The 22,199-nt window shown below is 38.7% G+C and overlaps 1 protein-coding gene across 1 annotated transcript in view; it reads left to right on the forward strand.

Annotated features, from left to right (window-relative positions):
* The window catches only part of LOC110678190, a 45,341-nt gene extending 24,217 nt beyond the window's left edge, over positions 1 to 21,124 (forward strand). Inside the window, exon 3 of the mRNA XM_021850813.1 lies at positions 19,583 to 21,124. Coding sequence (XP_021706505.1) covers positions 19,583 to 20,966 — 1,384 coding nt within the window. The 3' untranslated portion in view covers positions 20,967 to 21,124. The remainder of the gene's footprint in view (positions 1 to 19,582) is intronic.
* Positions 21,125 to 22,199: the final 1,075 nt, after the last annotated feature.

Here is a 22,199-nt window from a genome sequence, read left to right on the forward strand (position 1 = left end):
AGCAAACTTTGTGGATTTTGTTTTTGAGTAGATGCTACATGTAGTAAAGTTCAACGCTTTTTATTCATACGGCCCATTGTTATTTTTTGCAGTAATATGTGACGCATTGTTAACTTTTGCCAAATCATGCAGTACAGATGCATTGGGTGATATGAATAAAAAACTTTGAACTTTACTACATGTAGCATCTACTCAAAAACAAAATCCACAAAGTTTACTACACTCAAAAAAATCCAAACGTCATTGCTACGTGAAAAATCACGTAGATCATTCCAAATTCATTTTACCTCCACTTCACCTGACTAAGATAAAGATCACTAAACCATTCATAACCATCAAATAGTGACTCGGTAATGTTTACTGAGGTTACCTATCGCGCTTACGTGGAATTCACGTAGGTGCCTAAGTTCATTTTGACATCTGCATAGTGTACGCACATTCGGTGTTGAGCTCAAATCCTAAGATGGCGCCCGCTTGATTTTAGAAGAAGTTCAGAAGCTGCTGCTGCTTTAAACCCTGTGTAAGATTGATTTCAAGGTAAATATGCTTTGAATACCGAAGAATCCGTGCATTACTTCATATTTTATACGTGATTTATAACCCCTATCAATTATAGCACGCGAAGGCGACAACAAGACAGACCAAACTTACAACATTGGGGAAACGAACAGGAATCAAAATGCTCAGATTGACAATAAAAATATCACAATCTTTTAAGTTTGTTTACTTTTTCCAATTGGGAATTAGTTTTCTTCCAAAGCCTATTAGAAATAGGATTGGTCTTTATTACAGTTAAATTTAATGCAAAACCATCCTATTGAAACGCTTCGTAAAGGCTACCGGAAAATCCACGTAGCTCTTACGTTTAGCGACTGTGGAATGGAAGTCCAAAAGTTCATGCGTTCATTCTGGGCTACCTATGATTAACGTAAGAGCTACGTGAAAAGTGCGATGGAAAAAAATCACGTATGTTTTCACGTAACAATGACGTTTGGATTATTTTGAGTGTACACTTTTGGTATGAATAAAAAAAATTTTCGAACATGTAGGTAGTACTTACACGGAGAAATATTTTTACCTAATTTTTGAGTTTACTTTACCCAAAATTAAGTATATCGATTATAGTTTCAACCCAAAATCTCTCGGTTTTCTCTTTCTCCCACACGAATGTTGTCAAAAATAGAGAGAGCTACATCTACCCAATGGGGGTACTTTGGCCCAATAAGCCAAATTTGGGTAAATGCAACTTTTCTTATGTTTGGGTCGAAAGAACTCAATTTTGCCTTAAATCAACCCAAAATTGAGTATATTTTTCTAATGGAATTAAAGCCAAACTACCTAGTGGGGACCTTGGAAATTTAGCCAAAATTGAGTTATTGGGCTCAACTACGGAATTGCGTTGAAACAACCCAAAATTGAGTTGAATTCCGTCTCCGTGTACTACTTTCGAACATGAGCAGTGGCTGAAGCTGCACGTTAAGAAATTTCCATTCAGAGTGCAGAGTGATTCTGCACGTAAAGAACAATCTATTCAGAGTGACGCCTAAAAATAAAACAATCATGCATATGAAGAAAATGCATGGAATCTAATCGATTACGCGACACTTTGCACAAATCATGAAGGTGCTGTTATTTGACAAAATTTGTAGTGTAATTTTGCGATTAGTCTGGTATTCTCTTTATGTCTATGATTTTATGATGATGGTACATCAAAGAATTTTCTGGGTGGTTTTCGGCCTTCGCCAACGCCAGTGATTGATGATTTTTTAAATACTAGCTTAACTTCTATGAAGAGATCTTGAGATTACAGCTATCAAATTTGGAACCACATATTTTCTAGCACCAGTACTGAGATTCTGGTGAAATTGCGGTAGAATTTTGATGCTCCCCGTGTGTTTTCTTAACAGCATGTTGAATTCCGGAAGTTCTAAGTGTTTCTGCGATATTCTGCGATATATTTTGGTGGGGTTTCTGATAGTATCCTTGGAATGTCTAGAACTTAGAATGTCGAGATTTTTATGGGAATTGTAGTGATTCCATTGGTAGTCGTTAGAATTCAATGAGGATCTCCCCTAAAACACCAGGGTTCCCTTTGAAATTATCAAAATTCTTGTCGATATCACAAAAAATCCCATTGAAATCTATAAAATATTTACCGACAGTCAAATCGTTTATATTAAAGCTTTGCTTTGAAATTCCAACGGAACTGGAGATTAACGGAATCTTAAAGGTTTTTACAATAATTACAAAGATTGATTTTCGGAATTACAAATATTCGTACAATAATTCGCAGGAATCCCACCGCAATCTCATAGATTCTTACAGAAATACCGTCTCAAAGATACCCACAGAATTCCAAGAGATTAATATTCGGAATCCCATCCCCACCCCAATTCTAGAGTTTTTACCAGATTCCTAATATTTCCGCAATATTCCTAAAATGGAATTTAAATTTTCAGAATTATCATAAAAAATCCGACATCCCTATCGGAATCTCAAAGTTCCTACAGGAATTCCGGAATTAAAAAGGATATCTGAGATGTCAGAATTTACACGTAAAATTCAGAATTACTTTATCAATATCTGAATTCCTACCGACATCCTAAAATTTCTAGAAAATAACATAATTATCGTAATGCCAGAATTCACACGGATATTACAAATTGCTACTGCCGGTAATCTTACCGGAATCTCAGAATTGGCGGAGCGAAAGTTTTCGTAACCTCAGAATTCCTTTGCAAAACTCAAAATACCTTCCGATATATCAAAACTCATATAGTTTTCCCATGATTTTTACTCAAAAGTAAATTATTCCATTCAATTCCGCAAACTCAAAGCATGTGTAGCAACCTCTGAAGCTAACTACCAGTAGCTTTGTAGTAAATGCTACCTTTATTCATAGCAATGCGTTGTTTGTAGTATGTTCGAAAGGTGTAGAAAGGAAAATGACACAAACATGTTCCACTCGTGTTCCACATATAGCGTTTACTACCGAGAATGTAGTAAACTCAACTTTACTACATTTTATTCATACGGCCCATTGAGTTGAAAATCTCTTGATTGTGCGCACTGATCCGTAATATGTCACAATTTCATCCATAATATGAAAATTGATCCATAATATGGTTTTCAGAAATCGATACAATGTTTTTTTTTTGCAATCCTATGTAAATATTACACTCAAAACAGTTTACTAACCAAAGTTCCAATTTGAAACGATTCAATTCGTGCTCTTAAATTACAATTTTACGTTTTCCATGTTTTTTTTTTATTGAATTTTATAGGTTGGACTCTACACTATTTGATCCATAACTGAAGGGTCACTTCGAAAATCCGGATCTATCTCATCGTGCCATCAGTAGAAAGCTGGGAATAGTACATTCTACGGTGTCTCGTGTTTCAAATCGGTACCATAAACGTTTGACCATCGATCGGAATTTTTTTTTGTTTATTAAGGTGATTTTTAGCGCATACAGCTAGTTCATCACCATTTGTCAGAAAAGCGCCAGAAAGGCTGCTTTTAATAAGGAGTTTTACAGACTTTCAAGTAGCATATTAAAATACAAATAAACTATCACAAAATTTGAAAAACACGTTTTCGGTGAGATAAAATTAGTCGCCAGCAACAGGTTCAAGCTAAACATAATTGTTTTACACTGAACCGGGAATGGAGGGGAGGCAAGAACAAGGTAGAGCTCTCCCGGAGGAAGGTCGAAACCCTCCACCGGCAGAGATACCCCGACTGCGGGAAAAAGTAGAGGTAAGGTTATATTTGGTCGGGGTTCTGCTAAACCGCACCAAGTGCCAAAAGTATTATTTTGAGATATATAAGTTTAAAGTTCACTCATCTGCGAGTAAATTGCAAATGACTCTTTTGAAAATTTCACCGTTCACGAATGATTAACAGGGTCCAATAAGTAACTTAAGATAGAATATTTGAAAAAATCATCAAATATTTTCCATTTAATTAGATTTGATTTCAAATGAAGAGGTACTCAGTTCACTCTGGCTGAACAAAAATTGAAGAATATGGTTTTCAGTTCGGTATGGCTGAATGTGTTTCATGATTTTCAGGAACAAAGAAAAAAAAAGGAAAAAAAGGGTTCATATCATCGCCATACATGTTGGAATGCTTGTCACAAATGTTTATGCACTATGAACGGAAAATATTTGTAATTTTCCATAGAACTGGCCACAATGTAGTGGTATGAATTGATACAAGCCAATTCGTATTCTAACGTATTCTACCGACTTTCTCTCGATGGATTATCTATTTCAACAGAAGAGTTATTAAACCAAGTCCCTCACGCATTCAAAGATTTGAAAAAGACAATAATGACACATAACATAAGTGGAACTGCTATGCGAAAGCGCATCAAAAAGTTGACCCCTTTTTCTTGTGAAGGAGAGAGGTATAACTGGTATAAAGGACATCGTTCTGTCAATGAAAATTGTAAAAACAAATCGTTTTGACAGATCTTTGAAGCACGTCATTTTCAGCTGGTATAATAACAGTGAAGCTTAAAAAATCCGGAAATTTATTTATGTTGACAAAGATTCTAAATAAATTCTCCAGTTGGAATACACTTAAATTATTTTATGGATTCCTGTAAAATCTCAACTGCCGAACAGTTCGGTTAAATAAATTTACGGAGTACGGTAATTTTTTTACAGTATTCGGTAAAAATCACCGTATTCGGTAAAAATTCGATGGAATTACGGTGTTTTATTTCACCGAACCGTTCAGCTGTTGAGATTACGATGAAATTCGCGGATTCCGGTAAAATGAGCTTAGTGTGAATGCATTCATTTAAGAGCAAGACTTCCCCGCCTCTAAAATGGGGTACAGCTTCGATGAGAAAATATTTTCTGCCATAGATATTTGGCACTTGCGCATAGCTGAAATGTAACTTTTTCATTGACTTTAAGGAAATGCAATCGAAATATATATATAACCCAAATTTTTGCACGATGACTTGACTGACTGTTTCATTGATTTTGAATAATTTTAAGATTTTTCCGCAAAAATTTCGTAAGTGCTCTTCAAAGAATATAAGATTACGACTCCTATGACACCTTGTTTTAAAATTTTGGTCGATCCAATACTGAGGAAATTAGCTATGTTTTTTCAGTGTGTTTTTTTAAAAATGTCACAACTTTAAGTAAAAATTTAGTATACAAAGTTCAAAGAATGTTTTTGGAAAAATACATACGAATGCGGCTTAGAGAGTTTCAATTGGACGTGTAATCTTAGAGATATGGACTGAACACTTTTGCATGTTTTTTTAGAGGGTGAACCCAAACTTATGCACGGGAGTGTATATATATATATATATATATATATATATATATATATATATATATATATATATATATATATATATATATATATATATATATATATATATATATATATATATATATATATATATATATATATATATATATATATATATATATATATATATATATGAAAATAGTTCAAATGAAAATATGTTTTATTGTACCACCAAGAGTGAAACAATGAAACATGTGTTTTTGTTTTTGGTATAATTGCCGTTGTTTAATATCTTACGTGATAAAACGCCTGTGCCCAGTTAAAAGAAGATATCCTATCTTAAAAATTCTTGATCGGACATGGAATCTTACCCTTCATCCAGATTCACTTTCCCATGTCTTGCTCACTGGAAACCAACGGACCGCTAGATCGTACTCAAATATGACAAATTATAGTTCAGATGGTCTTTAGCAGAAACAAACAATTGAATAACTGAACTTTTTATTTATTTTCTTGTAATAAGGTTATAAAAACTTCAAATAATACGTAAACTTTTTTGAAATAACAAAATAGTTTACTTTTTGAATGGAAACCATTTTTGAGCTTGAAATTACTGGTTTGCCCTTGAAAAACTAAAGTTTGCAAAATTACGTTATTTGGGGCAATACTCGGGATTGAATGTTGTTCGTTTACCGGTGTGGGCTACATGGTGTCCGCATATTATCCGTACAAACTTTGAAGGTACGCATCATTGTAATCACGTTGAACTATTTGAGCACTCCTACATGGTTTAATATCTTGAACTATGCATAAGAAGTTTTATACAATTCAAATTTCATATATTTGTAAAACTTCGTTAGCCGAGTGGTTAGAGTCCGCAGCTACAAAGCAAAGCTATGCAGAAGGTGTCTGGGCTCAATTCCCGGTTGGTTCATTTTTTTTAGTGATGGAAATTTCCTCGACTTCCCTGGGCATAGCGTATCATCGTACCTGCCACACGATACATAAATGTAAAAACGGAAACTTTGGCAAAGTAAGCTCTCAATTTATAACTGTGGAAGTGCTCATCGAACAAAAGCTGAGAAGCAGGCTTTGTCTCAGTGAGGACGTAATGCAAAGAAGATATTTGTAAAACGAAGCAAAACGAAATAAGAGGTCTCATCGAACGACATTTTTGAGTTTGACGATACAAGAGAAATGTCTTTTGAACATGCTGTATTTGAATCGTATAATTTTCTATTTATAGCGTATTTTGAATCCAAGTATCTGTAGATCATCGTCAAATAGCCAAATATATTTCTTTTACAATTTACAACTAAAACAGGTATCTACAAAATGTCACAAGTTGGCCCTTGTGAAAGACAAGACTTAGGAAGGTCTCAAAATTCCATCAAAAATCTACAAAATACTACAAAAAAGGAAGGCAAATTATCAAATATGTTGATGGGGAAGATCATACTGAGGAATTCGTTTTTGGGATTTGACTTTCTAGAAAATGACCTAACGATGTGTTGATTGGTTTTTATTAAGTAGGTAATGTTTAATTTTTGCGCCTTTTGCACAACGCTGTCATTCTTGGATCTTGATACATCTGTAAAAGTTTGATTTAGTTCATTTAAGTTTACTTTCATCAGCATATTTAAATACTTTCCAATAATCTTCTCTGCACAATCTTTACATTAAAGTGCTTGTACCATTTCCATTGACAAAATATTCTTCAGCAATCTTTCTTTGACACCGTTGGCACTTGACTCCAAAAAGGTGAAGAAATTTTCTTTGAAATACTGAACGACAGATGTTAATGTTTCCTGATGTGTTTGACGTTCAGATTTAAATTTGAATTGAGGATCCAACGCTCTTGCACCTCTGGTGTTCTGTTTAGCGAATGAAAATAAATACATTATTAATTTAAGTGTAGATGTTAGGTTGCACATAGAATCAGTACCGCTTATCTAACGCGTAAAGTGACACGCCACTCGTTTTGTAATTGCTGCAGCAATCGAGAAAGTTTTCCTTGACGGCATTTAAAAAAAAAACTTTCACGCAGTCGCGCAATTGCTCTGATCGGATTAAGCTGACAATGCTGTTCTATACCAGTTTCATATTCTACCGCCGAATTCATGTTTGAACCTAAGTTGGAGCTAACGGAACCCGTCCTGAATATTAGCTTCAGTCCCAACCCAATTCAGGTTCGACCGAACAAAAATCTCCCTGACGTTGGTTTGTTTATCCTGCCGAGCTAGCTCCAATCACGGATGAAAATCGAAAACGACATTGACAACAATGGTGCTGCAATAATCAACGGGGGGCGACAAGCGGTTTTGTCATACATTCGAAAATGTCCAAAACAATAAATGGTACAGAACTGTTTACACTCATGTAAAAATGTTAAAATATATATCAGTTTCTGGAACTTTGATGTTGGTTTGGAAACAATTCAGTAAATATTAGCACAATCGTGAGCACGTGAAAGTATTTTTAAACACATTACACAAATAAGGGAGAATGGAAAGAGATGCGTGATGCATACCAAATATATTGAGGTGCCAAACAGAAAGTGACACGGGAGCTCTCCACCTTCTGGAAGCGATTGAATAGGATCGATTTTTGTTTGAAGTGATTATTAGACGCCTCGGGAAAGGAGACGGAACAAAACAAAGCACACCAAGATTATTCACTAAATATATATATATAAAATGCGTTTGCAGCCTTTGATTTGTGTGCCCAATGGACCCATTTGATTTTGATGGGAAAAGTTATACGTAATGTGTTTTCCATTTAAAATCGTTACCTTGCAAAAACAAATGGAGCCGTTGGGCACACTTTTGTTTGCTGCAAGCACCTTTTTCCCAACTAGGATGTTTTCAAATGTTTGAAGAAAACTTGTATAATGATTGTGACATTTCAATGTCCTCTCAACCATTCTTCAATTGCCTTCTGGGTACAACTTTTTGAGCACGAGTTCCACATATGTTATGTGATAATGATGTAGTTAAAGAATGTGACGATCGAAGAAAATCATGAATTTGATCTGCCAGAGCGCACCAAGTTACTCCCATTTAGCACACTTTGGCTGAACAAGTTCACGATTATTTATGTGAAGTGCATACCAGGAATGGCATGCATTTCATCATTCCCGTTGTATATGAAACTGCTTGTGCTTTATTGTTCAAAAATAGTCATAAAAGCTGAAAGTTGATTGATTTTTTATGACTCCCTGTTAGGGACAACGTAAAAAAATATTAATCGGGATTCGAACTCGTGTCCTTCGAGTGGTGATTAGGCGCGCTACCTCTCGGTCATTTCGAACTGTTGAATTTAGAGCGAATAACTCGAAACAAGCTGTGCGCGATCTGATCAAGGAGGCTTGATGATGAAAATAGGTGAAAACGTCATTTTCTGAACAGCTAAAGCGCACCAAGTGCTTCCAAATTATTCAGACAACATCAAATTTAAATGTCTTGTTATTTCATCACGGCTCCTGCATGGACCCATCGACATATTATATATAAAGCGAAGGCAAGCGTTTAGCGAATGTTGATATCTTTTCTTCATACAAAAACACGATTTTTATATAAATGGTACTTGGTGCGGTGTGGCTGAACAAAATTGGAATGATATTAGATCAGCACCACCGAAACAATACTGTATTTTACAAAGCCGTTAACTTACATGACATACTAAAATCCGTTGGTGTTGTTACTGTTTGTTGTCCGGAATGGCCACTTAGCAATATTTGAGGAAGAATTAAAAAAAAATTCCGTCATTAATCAGAATTTTAAATTACCTCCAATGACAAGCTAAGGTTTATGGTTCACTCTGGTTGGATACAATTTCAGTTTTACATATCCTGCTATAGAAAAGTTTTGAATTTACTCAACGAGGGATGGTTCAAATTTTTCGATATCTTAAATGTAGATTGGTTATGATAATCTAAATACTCTAGTGTAAATAACTCATTTTTAAAAAAATTGGCGTTTGGTGCGGTTTAGCAGAACCCCGACCATTTGGGAGTATAGTCCTGGAACTTTCAGGAAACAGATGACAGTGTTGAGTGTAGTCGTATTGTTGCATAGGTATTCCCAAATGCTCCCCGTTAATCCATAGTTTCTACGATGAAATTCGTACTGAGATCAGACGCATAGGAAATGTTCCACCTTGATGTGTGTATTGCAAGTGGTGCTAATTTTGTGGAAAGGCAAGCCTTCCATGTTGTGCGATAAACGGTCCGCAGTCGGAAAGAAAAAAGTGGCAAAAATGGATCTCCGTATAGTGTTAAGGATCACAAACGGGCAGTTCAAGCTTTCAAGAGGAATCCCAACATTTAGTTCGAGATGTGGCGAAGAAACTGAATCTAATCAAAACATTCGATGCGAAAAAACGTGAAGGATTACATACATATAAAGTCCAAAAGGCGCATAAACGCGATGAACGGCCGAATACGGTAGGTAAACCCAGAGGTTGACGAAACCACATTGCTATGTATTGTTATGTATGATGGGACGTATGTAAAAGCAGACTCCCGGGGCTCCAGTTTTTCACTGATCATCATTAATTCGATGTCCCTGAGGACGTTAGAAAGCAGAAGATGTCAAAGTTTGCCAAAAAAATATATGATTTGGCAAGTAATTTGCACGTATGGAAAGCGGAGCCCCGTTCGTGACAACTGGAACGATCAATTATCTAGGGGTACCGTAATTCCGGGGTATCATTGATCAGCGGGGTAACATTGATCGGAATGACTCATAATAAGTTGGTATCATCTTTTATTGATGAAACATTTCCAAAGCATGAATGTTGCTTCTCTTTCTTCTCTTTTTTATGAGCTATTAATAATTAGGATTTCTGCAAAAATTGCGTTAACTTTATGCGTAAATTTGTCAATTTTGCAAAACAATGATTTTAACGTTCAACGCTTCGTCATCGTAATCATCGTCATCATCGAAACTTCAACAGCAGTTTTTCTGTTCAAAACTGTTTTTTTCGACGAGAATGTGTTCACTGTGTTTCGGTTGGAGAATAGAATACAGTGAACACATTTTCATGCGAACTTTCATGAATTTGAACGAAAAAACTGCTTTTGAAAATTCCCAAATTGATGACGGATCCTGCCCCCTTAATGGTGAAGGATGGCACTACCGAAGATTCATGTCTTACATTAGGTCTGCAAGCGATATAAGTAAGGAAAATGCGGTTCTCACTAAAAATTACAACGCCAAAAACCATTCCGCTGTTAAAACTTTTATAAGTATGTTCAGTTAGGCAACATTAATGAATTACCGTCAAGAATGTAGATTTCCCTTAGGAAATTGCCTACCTTTAGGCGTATTCCGCTGTTCGAAGCGTTTTTAATTTTAAAATAACTCAAAAAGTATATGAGATGTAAGCATTTGGACATCATATTCGGCATGAGGGGTCATGATTTATGTAAGTAACGACATTTTCAGTAATACCGAACGTTGTTTACATGGATGATCAATGTTACCCTATATCAGCTAAATGAAAAAATCACTTAAAACATTTTTGTAAACATGCTTGAATCTTTCAAAAACCAAAATACAGTATATAGTCACGAGCTATGGGTGGCAGTACTTGTTCTTAAAATATAAAACTCAAAACATTTGCATTTTTGAATAGAATATTTAAGATACATCCTAAAAACTGATCAATGTTACCCCGGATTACGGTACCTAAATTCCTCCACAAGCGTCTACCCCCGCTTCTGAGGTCACACGATGGTCCTACGATTCTCTGGTCGGATTTGGCCTTGTGTCATTACACGAAAGAGGTTTTGGAGTGCTACGAGCCTAAGGAGGTCAATTTCGTGCCAAAGCATCCAAACCCTCCGAACGCACCGGAACTGCGGCCAATTGAAAAGTACTGGGCCATCATGAAGCATGGACTTCGGAAGCATCTTAAGGAAGGTAAATCGAAGGACGTCATGAAGAAAAAATGAAGAATGTGAAGAGAAAAGTTCGAGCATTTTGATATGGAATTGAAATTGAATAAAACAAACATGAGAAAATATTCATAACATGTTTTATTTTACTTCCTGAAAGCTTGAAGATGATTGGTTGAACATGCGAATTTTGCCAAATATTTGTGTGTCGCAATTTGATTCCGTACACCCTTTACTTTTCGGTTAATTTTAAAGTTGAACATGCTCGTTCAAATCTACTCAAAAGAGAGTAAGTTCGACTCACTTTTGAAGTTTCAAGTTAGTTGTCAAAAGTGAGTAACTTTATTAAATAAAATTTTTATTGAGGATTTTGCCCTCCAATAGACTCACACCTAAAAAATATTGTCGCACCAAAATATTCTCCCACTACACTGAACGAAATCCCCCGCCTCGAATTGAATGATTATTGACTCATCCGAGCCCCATACCTATTTTCAGACACAATCAAGATGATTTTCATCTTCGCGAAAATCAGTTGTTTACAAACCACTCTGAATGAAAATCATCCAGTCTTGGAATGATTTTTATCCTTCAAATAGATGCTTCTAATTGAAAGATTATCATACATACATGTAAGCAATCCCTTTTTCATGTTAGTTAATAATTAAAAATAAATCAAATCAAAAGTTAAGCACTACAAAACGTTGTTGATATTGCTTTATATTTCTCAAATGTGATATAAACTCATTATTCAACATCTTCAGTTTCCAGTTTTTTTTTCAGCCGTCTTGTAAGGAACATAATTGTGTGATGTATATAGCTCCATGGAACCTAAATCCTCGGATGTTAGCGACCTGTGATTAGTAGGCACTCTTAAGAAAGCTGAAAAAATAAGGCCAATGAGGATAAAATAAGATTTCAAGTGAAATTACCTGTAATTTCCATGCAGCAATGTTTTTCGAACCACGCTGTCACCACCATGATGTTTACGTTAATATTTACAAGATTAATTTGACGTTTAGGAGCATTCCCTTTTCGTCTGATATATCAGACAGTAAGGCTGATACAAATATTAATTTTCTTTTATGTCACCCCCCCTTCAAAAATCCGAAAATTTTGAAGGGGAGAAAAAAAAAAAGATTCATCATTTTTTTGACATCAGTTAGGTTTTTTCAATTTACAAAGTAAAAAACAAGTAAAATAATGATCCAGAGGACGAATTAAAACAGTTTAACAACTATCATAAAAAATAAAAATTCGAAAAAATAACTTTTTTTTAATTTTGTTTTTTTGTTCCTTATTTATTTTTATCCCCCCCCTCGTACCTTCCAAGTGGTCTCGGACATAAAAGAAATTTACTATTTGTATCAGCCTAATTGAATGATTTTCGGTATGGGACATGGGAGAACTAATAATCCGTCATAAATTGCATGATAATCATTTGTGTTATCATCATTCGATTATCTGCAGAATGTCATTCTGTTATGTTCTAATATTCATCTCTAATTTGGATGATTTTTGTTCAATAAATAGTGGATGCATCATTTTCTTTCATAGTCATTCAAAATGAGGAATATGAAAAAACCTGAAGGTCGTAGACACAAAAGTCAATTTGGACAAATTGAGATTTAAGATTGTGAAAAATAATAGAATCGTTCTGGTGGGCTTCGATCCCACGACTCCCAATACGCTAGACTGGGCGCGTTAACCAACTACGCCACAGAACGGGTAACGATTCTGCAGCGCAATCGGCCAACCTGAAACCAAAGTCCGTCACGACCCCATTTTCTCCTTCACAACCCTACACCTCCTTCGGCTCTCTGAGATGCCCAATTCGACTCTCCTAAGCGTGCCTACGAACAACACGGCTACGGCTGGTTAAGCCGTAATAGATATGACAACCCTAGTTGAGTAAAATTGAGCGGCGATCTCTCTATCGCAAAAGGGGTCGATATGACGAGATACGACCACGTCGAAAGCCGGACCCATACTAACCATCTCATTGAGCCAACGTTGGCTAATGAGTAGTGTGGCACAAACAAGGCAACAGTGCGACGCTAAAAATAAAATCTCTCACTGTTGTTCGTAGGCACGCTTAGGAGAGTCGAATTGGGCATCTCAGAGAGCCGAAGGAGGTGTAGGGTTGTGAAGGAGAAAATGGGGTCGTGACGGACTTTGGTTTCAGGTTGGCCGATTGCGCTGCAGAATCGTTACCCGTTCTGTGGCGTAGTTGGTTAACGCGCCCAGTCTAGCGTATTGGGAGTCGTGGGATCGAAGCCCACCAGAACGATTCTATTATTTTTCACAATCTTAAATCTCAATTTGTCCAAATTGACTTTTGTGTCTACGACCTTCAGGTTTTTTTCAAAACACCGTCGGCTGGTTAAGCCGTAATAGACATGACAACCCTAGTTGAGGAATATGAAGTTTTATAACCATGTGAATTACAAATCATTCAATGTGCGACCGGAGGTTTCGTTCAGTGTATGTTTGCCATATATTGGATGGTGTCATAGCTAACAAATCCAACAAGTAACGCACATGTAACGCAACATGTTGGATTGTACATTGAATGCAAGTTGCGTGCTTCTATTAAAGTGCCATAGAAACTGACGTGTGAGTATTTATTTTTCCACGTTCAAAATGTGCACGAGAATCTATTCCTCAACAAAATGAACAATATTAAAGTGAGTAACTTTTTACTCAATCATGAAAGAAAACGACATTACTCACTTTTGAGTAAATACAGACATATTTGACTCACTTTGTAAACGTCAAAGACTTGCGAAAATTTCGGCTTCTAAGTTTAGGAGTAAACATCGCTGTTCAATAAGTGCTGAAAACGAATCATTCAAGTTGTGAATATATATGGGCAATTGTTACTGGTATCATTAATCCTGTACTTTGGATATGGATCAATTTGCTTAGAAACATATTAGGAACCACTGCTTGGAGACCTTCGAAGTGCGATACACAACTTTCCCAATAATCCACTTATCAAAGCAAAGCACAATAGTATATTTTTTCTCTTGATTTTATAAATATAACAATAAATTAATTTCCAAAAATATTATTTCTGAAGTGAGTGACATCTACTCACTTTCGCAAATTCCACACTGAAAGGAAAAGCATAGTAACGCCAACCATGTCGAGGGTGAAATTAAAACATTTTTACCACTTGATTTTGACAGAACATGTTCTATTATTGGCGCGACTATACCATCGTGAAATTTACTATATGAGTTGCATCATAGTAAAATTTACCATGTTTCTGGTAATAATGACAATATGAATTTAGTAAGATTAACCCCCGTTTGTAGTTGTATGATAGATACAGTTTAGTTGTTTTGTTTACATTGGTAAATTTATGTTTTATTATCATTTTTTTTACATGGGGAGAAATAACATCTTCTCGAATACAAATAAAAACAAATCGAATGTTGAATGATGCAAAATAAGGTGCTGTCGACAATGCGAGAATCCCAAGCTCCCACCGTAACTTGCTACCGTTCCAACTGGATTTGCATCTGATGCTGTTGCAGCTGCGGGACACCACCGCGTCGAATGCTGAACAACTGCTGCAAGACTGTTGTTTTCAGCGAACTCGAAGAACTGTCAGGCTTAGCTTCAAACTCCGATTCACCAGGACCGTCGGCAGTACCTGCCGGAAACAATCATAGAAGCCGCATTCCCGAGTATGCTCTTATTGATTCACGGATGTACGACCTCTGGAGTTCCGCAAATGGTGATGCTCAGATGTCTGAAGCCGGCCCTTCTTCAATGTTTTCTGTCGATGGAGCTCTTTTAGAGTTTGCTCGTCGCTCTGACATCTTAGATTGCTGGAATGGGTCGCGTGATCACTTCACACTCCCCCTACCGGATGTCATGGATTTAAGACGTGTAGATGAGGCTTCGGATAGTCGGGGCCCCCCTGGTGCGGAAGTCATGACCCAACCGGAACTAGGGAACACCCTCCGGCGCCCGAAGACTGACTCTAAAATTCGTCGTGTACTAACTGACTCCCAACGCACTTCTCACGATGTTATGATCTACTACCAAAACGCTGGCGGAATGAATTGCGACATTAATAGTTACCTTTTGGCGACTTCCGACGATTGTTTCGACATTATCGTTCTAACGGAAACATGGCTCGATTCCCGTACTTTTTCCAGTCAAGTTTTCGGACCTTCATATGAGGTGTTCCGATGTGATCGTAGCGCTAGAAACAGTACCAAATCTGTTGGTGGTGGCGTTCTTGTAGCGGTCAAGAAAAAATTGAAATCTAAGCCTATTGATAACGACTCTTGGGCTAGTATCGAGCAAGTGTGGGTGAAGATCGAGTTTTCCGGTCGTAACCTATTTTTGTGTGGGATTTACATCCCCCCCGACCGAACGCGAGATATGGCTTCAATCGAAACACATAACCAGTCCATAATTCATATTTGTGCCGCAGCGAATCCCGAAGACGAGATTGTTGTTGTTGGCGATTTTAATCTTCCCGGAATATCCTGGCAAACTTGCGGCAATGGTTTCATGCACCCAAATCTTGGCCGTTCTTCTATCCATGCCGCTGCGTCCCGACTTCTTGATTGTTACAGTACTGCTACGCTGCGACAAATTAACAATGTACTCAACGAAAACAATCGCTGTCTTGACCTTTGCTTTGTTAGTGCGCGGGATGTGGCACCGCTGATAACTTCGGCCCCCGTCGCCTTGGTGAAGAATGTTGCCCATCATCGTCCACTGATTATCGCTCTTCAACACAACGAAATTCGCCACCGTGAATCCATCTCTCCAGTTTACTACGATTTTCGTAACGCTGACCAACAGAGTATAGCGGAGTTTCTTTCATCTGTGGATTGGCTTCACGTACTCGACTCCGATGATGTTGACACCGCTGCTTTGACATTATCTCATGTAATCGAACACGCTATCGAAAGGCATGTGCCCAAGAAAGTTCATTCTTCTTCGGGTCCTCCGTGGCAAACCCGCGAGCTACGCCACCTGAAGACTTCAAAAAGAGCTGCTCTGAGACTCTATTCCAAACACCGCACGCCTTCACTTCGAGATCACTACGCAAGAGTCAATAATGCTTACAAGAACGCTAGTCGACGTTGTTATAAACGGTATCAGCAGCAGGTTCAGCTGAATCTAAAATCGAAACCGAAATCATTCTGGAGATATGTAAACAAACAACGGAAGCAATCCGGTCTCCCCTCCGTTATGAAGCTAGATGAAGAGGTAGCTTCCGATTGGTATGATATCTGCACCCTTTTTGCTAAAAAATTCTCCAGCGTTTTCTGCGAAGAGGAGTTATCCGAAGAACACGTTGCAAATGTTGCAAACAACGTACCTTTGTTCGGTGAAACGTTCAACATGCTCACTGTCGATGATAATATGATCATCGAGGCGGCTGCACGGTTGAAATCATCGTTGAACCCCGGTCCCGATGGAATTCCATCTGTTTTGCTGAAGGCGCACATCGTCAATTTGCTGGTTCCTATACGCCATGTATTCAACCTATCGTTAAATAGTGGACGATTTCCTGCGGCCTGGAAAACTGCTACTATGTTTCCTGTGCATAAAAAAGGCGATCGTAAGGATGTCAATAATTATCGAGGAATTTCAGCACTTTGTTGTATTTCTAAGCTCTTCGAGTTGATAGTCATGAAACCAATGCTGTTCCACTGTAAACACTACATTAGTGAGGATCAACACGGATTCGTATCGGGGCGTTCCACAACGACCAACCTGTTGTGCCTTACTTCACACATTGCCGACAGCTTTGCTGATCGAGCCCAGACGGATGTGATCTATACCGACTTGACCGCTGCGTTCGACAAAATATACCACGCAATAACTGTCGCTAAGTTGGAAAGGCTCGGTTTCGGGGGCCTAATGTTGCGCTGGTTCAGCTCGTATCTGACTGATCGTCGCTTGACTGTGGAGTTGGCAGGATTCTCTTCCGAATCTTTCACGGCAACTTCCGGAGTACCTCAAGGAAGCCATTTGGGACCCCTGATTTTTTTGCTGTACTTCAACGATGTCAACACAGTAATTAAAGGACCTCGATTATCTTATGCAGATGATCTAAAACTGTTTCTGCGGGTCCGTACCATCGCCGACGCCGTTGCTCTTCAACATGATTTAGATGTTTTTGTAGTTTGGTGCGACATGAATCGATTGACAGTTAATCCTGAGAAATGCTCGATTATCTCATTCTCACGCAAACTGCAGCCCATCTTGTTCTGTTACCAGCTCAAGGGAAATGTGCTTCAACGAGTAGAAGATGTTAAAGATCTTGGCGTTATTCTGGATGCTCAGTTGACGTTCAAACACCATCTGTCCTATGTCATCGAGAAAGCCTCCAGGACATTGGGTTTTATCTTCCGTATTGCCAAGGATTTCACGGATCCATATTGTCTCAAATCTTTGTACTGCTCATTAGTTCGGGCCACACTTGAATATTGCTCCGCAGTTTGGCATCCATATTACCGTAACGGCGTGGAGAGGATAGAGTCAGTGCAACGTCGCTTCATCCGTTATGCTCTCCGTCGACTTCCATGGCGAGACCCGTTCCGGTTGCCTAGCTACCAAAGTAGGTGTCAACTCATTCAACTGGAATCACTGCAGACCCGTAGAGACGTCAATAGAGCGATGGTAGTGGCTGACTTGCTTTCAGGAAGAATAGACTGTCCTGCGCTCCTGGAATCTATCAATGCGAGTGCTCACTCCAGGACGTTGCGTAACAATGCTATGTTGAGGTTACCATTGCGACGAACTAACTATGGCCAAAACAGTGCTATGGTCGGTCTTCAACGCGTGTTCAATAGGGTTGCTGAAGGGTTTGATTTTCACCTGTCCCGTCAAGTAATACGTCGTAACTATGTAGAAATTTTATCCCGACTCTCTGTGTGAATATTTGTGACTTTCATTTGTTTTATTTTTTGACATTTTGTTGCCTTGTTTTGTTAAGTTTCAACTTAGTATTTTACTGTATTTTCTAGTTTAAAACATCATTGGGGCTTACTGTCTGTTGGTGTATAAATAAATAAATAAATTTGATCATCTGAGGACTTCGCCGATGGGATCCACAGATTCCCGTCCGGAGGGATGATCATCTCAACGTAGCCGCCCACGCCGTGGGGCGCAAAAATGGGGTCGTGTTTGGTTCTCTAACACTTCTCGAGGCGGCTCTCATGAGCTTAAAGCAAGCCTCCGTGTCGAAACAGGATGGAAGAGTCTTGAAAGGCACGTTAATACGTTACTGTCCTGTCCTGTCCGTCCGGAGGGTGAAAGCGTAGAGATCGCCGCCTGATGAGATGGCATGCTTTATCGTCTTGTGTGGGATCGTAGTGCATAGCAGCTCCCAGGAGTCATGAATCCATCGGGACCAACCGGAGGAGGTGGAATGGTTTCAAGCGGTTACGGAGGTTCTCGTGATGCATCGCTATTGAGGTTGGGTACTGGTGGCCAGGGTGATGTTGGTGCTACAGATGAAGCTAGCTAAACCGATGGTGGAAGGGTGGCGTTATTGGTGGTGTGGATCTGTTTCCTCCACCGTTCTTCGTGGCACTTAGCTCTGAGCTTACCGTCATTAGCAGGCAGATTAGATCATCCGCTATCAATTCAGCAGTTCGGAATGAAGGCAGAATTTTGCTTTGTATGGCCGACTGGAAGAGCCTCGACAGAAATAACTTGTAATGATGTTGGCAACTTGTTCCTTTACTTCTCCCATGGCTCATCCGAATCGCTTCACTGTTTTCAATGGTATCCTCCTGCGTTATTGGAAAACAATCATGTTATTCTTAACCTAAAATAATCTAATAATGGACCCACCATTATGTTTCATTTGCTTTGAAAATTTCACAATTCCAGCGACGACAAAACGAAATAAAAATACTTAATTTAGAGATTTTTTTGGCTAACTTGCAGCTCGTGATGAATTATTTTGGCACCAGATTTAACTGCGAAGTGTGGTTTGGGCTACCATGCGCATAGTTAGGATGCCTTAGTTATCTGAACTAAAACGTAGTGAATGTCCCAAAAAGTGTGATCATTTCCACTATTTTTTGACATAGTAGAATTGAACAAACAGTAATGGTTTAGATTACCATATATTTTTTATCAGTGCAGATTAAACGAAGTGAGTAAGTGTTACTCTAATATTGACATTTGACAACATTACTCTAAAGTGAGTAACGATGGTGTTACTCACTTGTGAGCAGTTCCACTTTGTTCCGAAGTGAGTCGAATTCTACTCACTTTTGAGTAGATCTGAACGAGCGTGAAAGTAAATAGACACAATTTTGTGATTGTCGAATTATATATGACACCTATTTATGACACTGTATATATGAATGTTTCTAATTCCATTTCCGAATCATTTTTGAATCCATTTCTAGATCTGCTATCTACTTCGAGTTGGGCGAGTATGAGCTGAGTCTGGCAAACATCGACCTGGCCAAAAAGCACAACTATCCAGAACGGTTGATGCCGAAGCTGGTCGCTCGAGAGCTGAACTGTAAGCATAAGATTGAAGGCGGCCACTCGGAGCGAGCGAAACCATGTGCCAAATTGGACATGAATGTTGAAGTTAACCCGTTGAGACCATTCATGGCAGCCGGCATTGTTCAGAAGATGATCCCCGGATATGGACGATCCGTGGTGGCCGAGCGTAACTTCAAGCCTGGCGATGTGATTCTGAACGAGAAAGCTATGCTAACTGCAATTAGCCCGGAAGTCAAGTACAAAAACTGTAACCATTGTTCGATGGAAAACTTCCACAGTTTGATCCCTTGCCCGAAGTGCGTTTCGGTCATGTTTTGTAGCAAGGAATGCCTGGAGAAAGGCCTCAGGTACAGTCACCGGTTCGAATGTGGCATCACCGAGAAACTTCATCATTTTTCCCAAAGAGCCGGCCATCTTACCTTGGGAATTAAAGCATTTTTCTACGGACTGACGCTGTTCAATGACAATCTCAAGGATATGATGTCTTTTTGCATGAGAAATGACCGAACTGGAGCCGATCCGTTCACATTGGACTACTCAAACTATGATCCTCTGGAGGAATTTAAGATCTTCCATATGACAAAGCTTCCAACAGACGAATTCAAGCACGAAGACGAGTTCCGCTTTTACGCCTCCGTTTATTACTCGATCTACATCAGACATCCCCTGGTGCGATCGATGTTCACTACCAAGGCCCAGAAGGACTTCTTCCTACGGTCCATTCTGAACTACATGCGAATCATGGTATTCTTGCTAATTGGATACCATACGAACGTGACATTCCAGTTCTTTTCGATTGCATCAGTATGCAACCATTCGTGTGACCCGAACACGGCGGTCGTGAACTACTTTGGGAAGTTGAAGCTCATCGTCATTCGTCCCATCGCGATAGACGAACAGATTCTCGTTTCCTATGGGCCACATTCCAGGGAGCTCTCGTATGACGAACGCCAGGTAGCGTGTTCGAAGACGATGCTCTTCAAATGTTTGTGTGACGCATGTGACGAACTGAAAATGCGACGCATTAGGGCCGCCGCTGGGAAGCTGCCGGCGGTTCCGAATCACCATATCGCAAACATGAAGAAGGTGTACAACGATCCCGCAATCAACGGAGCGCACAAATTGAACATGATGCGTCAGTTCATCGGACGGTACGTATACGCCTACCCTCGGTACGAATACGTTACCGCATTGGACGCGTACAGGGAATTGCTGGAAAGCACGTTCAACAAGGAGATGGAGGATCAACTGCGAGCCACTGCTAGTGAAGTGGCTTAAGAAGCCGTTTGTTAGGTTGATTTTCTTGATCGTTTGTTGTTTTCCTTACCGATTCGTTACTTTTAAGGAACATTGATTGATTTTACTAACTGAACTCGAAATATGAACGTTTGTGCTTGACAGTTTTAACATAACTACGAATAAACGTTTTCACCTCACTCGTTTTTCCTCAATTTTAAAAATGAGTCGGATTTCTCCTCCCCTAGGACGTGTAAGTAATCTTGACGCAATGGGTGGGCTTACCCCATTAACACTTAATGAGAATCAAACAGGGTGTCTACTACCTGAAAAAACCTGGAATTATCAGGGAATTTTATTCAGCAGGTTTGTTTTTAGAGTATTGGTCTTTATTTCTATGCAAGTCTCTATTTTGATGGAAGGTACCTATTTGAAATATCTTTTTAAGATTTCATCAGGAACTATTCAGGGTTCTTTCCAGAAATTCTTCATGAAATTCCTCTACCAATTCTTTCAGTAATTGTTCAAATGATGTTTAAAGGAAGTTCTCCAGAATTTGCTTCATGAAATACTTGAGCACTTCAAAGTTAATTAGGGTACAGAGCAGGGTTGTTAACGTTAATCAACGATCAACGCCGTTAACGTTAAATTGTTTCAGTGCGCATCGTACCATCGTGCTGTGCGTACACAAATTCTCTCTGCTCTTGGAAGTTTTCTTAAAAACTACCTAAAGCAATAAAACAGTACTTTTCAGTACTACACAAACAGTACTTTTCAGTGCTAAAATTCAAAACGGTACTCTTCAGTGCTACTAAAATAGTACTTTTCAGTACTATTTTTTCTACTATTGATCCCTTTACGATCCTTGTTTGGACCCGTGCCTTCGATTTCTCGTTGGACCCGTTGGCGAAAGCTAGCGGTGGTAATCCTTCTTGGACACCGTCTTGGGAAAAAACCTCTTGGGACCTCATCTTCCGTTCCGTCTTCTTCCGTTTATTAACTTAATATGGTATCAACAACAAACAAAAGGAAGGATGAATCTCTGAATTCACAACTTCCTTCCAAAAAAGTGGGATTTAAAACTGTCACTAAACGAAAGGACGTTTCTCCGGAATGCGAACTTTCTTCCAAGGGTGAAATGAATAATTGTATCGAAATGAGCAATCAGTTCGATGCTCTAGACAAATTTTCCGAACACCAAATCGAAGCAGCCTCTAGCCCAGGCTCTTTGATTCAAGTGAGGAAGCAAAGAGTGCCGCCTATCGTGGTCAGTTG

The sequence above is a fragment of the Aedes aegypti genome, chromosome 3, assembly GCF_002204515.2.
Source record: "Aedes aegypti strain LVP_AGWG chromosome 3, AaegL5.0 Primary Assembly, whole genome shotgun sequence".
NCBI classification, from domain to species: domain Eukaryota; kingdom Metazoa; phylum Arthropoda; class Insecta; order Diptera; family Culicidae; genus Aedes; species Aedes aegypti.